General features: G+C 38.0%; 1 protein-coding gene across 1 annotated transcript in view; it reads right to left on the reverse strand.

Moving 5' to 3' along the window:
* Window positions 1–120: 120 nt before the first annotated feature.
* Window positions 121–1275, reverse strand: part of HELRODRAFT_166392 (hypothetical protein) — a gene marked incomplete at both ends in the record, with an annotated part of 5112 nt that continues 3957 nt past the window's right edge. Inside the window, one exon of the mRNA XM_009033326.1 lies at window positions 121–1218. Coding sequence (XP_009031574.1) covers window positions 121–1218 — 1098 coding nt within the window. The remainder of the gene's footprint in view (window positions 1219–1275) is intronic.

The following is a 1275-nucleotide window of genomic DNA, read 5'->3' on the forward strand; positions in this document are numbered from 1 at the left end:
AATATTCTTCAAGTAATATCCACTAATCAATATTCATCAATTAATTTTTAAGAACAACTAATGAGAGTTCATGAATAATTTATGAGAATTCATGAATAATTAATGAGAATTCATGAATAATTAATGAGATTGAGTGACAGGCGTTAGCGAAAAGGTAACGACGACAGGCTTGGATATCTTTTGCAGTGTCGGCAAATAGACCAATGATGTTGCAAAGTGGGTTGGGTCTCCTGATTCAGCCAATAGGAACGCTTGCATGGTTACACCATCGCTACCTTTGACTTTGTTACCTTCTTCCTGATTGGCTGTCGTTGTGTTGTTGATGTTGTTCGAGGTTTTGATTGGCTGTGCGTAGATGAATTGTTTTTGCTGAAGATGATGCAACTGATGGCTGAGGTATGGGTTTAAATAATTGTATGGACTGCTGTTGTTGTAAATGTTGTTGATTTGTTCATTTTTAAACTGTTGTTGCGAAGAAAATGCGTTTGTGTTGTTTTTGATTGTGTTGTTGTTAGTTGCGTTGTTGTTGTTGTTGCTGTTGTCGTCGTTGTTGGTGGCTTCGTTGGCAGCTTTCGCGTCGCACGTTTCGTCGTTTTTGTCGTCGTCGTCTTCAATATTTTCAATGTTGCTGTTGTTGCTATTGTTGTTGCTGTGCTCTAGAATAAGATGCTGATGGAACATCATGGCTGATTCAAATGATTTGATGCATTGGTCACATTTGTATAAGCAAGCTTGTTGTTGTTGCTGTTGTTGTAGTGGTTGTTCAAATGATGAATTAGTAGCAGCATTTGGCAAAAGTTCGTTGAGATTTGTAGCTGGAGAAGTATTTTTCATAAGTTCCTGTTTCTCACTCTTGACAAAATCTGCTGTCTTTGGCACGTGCCATGTTTTTGCTGTGATGATCTGATTTGTTGTTGCTGCTGCGGTTGTTGTTGCTGTTGTTGAAATATTTTGTTGAAATGGGTTTAGGTTGTTTTTTGAGGATGGAGAGAATACGTCCATTTTGTTTGGAGAACTCTCATCATCGTTGTTGCTGTTTTGGCCGCTATTGTCGTTGTCAAAGTTGTTGTTGTTGTTGTTAGAAATGTTGTTGTTGTTGTCATTGTTGTCAAGATTGTTGTTGTTGTCAGAAGTGTTGTTGTTGTTGTCAAGATTGTTGTCAAAATTGTTGTTGTCCATGGTTGACAGGTTCTCAGGCTCAAGAGGGAGGCTATAATTCTTATGGATGTTGTTGCTGTCATCAATTTCTTTCTTAATGGCGCCATTGGAAATTCA

The sequence above is a fragment of the Helobdella robusta genome, assembly GCF_000326865.2.
Source record: "Helobdella robusta unplaced genomic scaffold HELROscaffold_9, whole genome shotgun sequence".
Lineage (NCBI taxonomy): Eukaryota > Metazoa > Annelida > Clitellata > Rhynchobdellida > Glossiphoniidae > Helobdella > Helobdella robusta.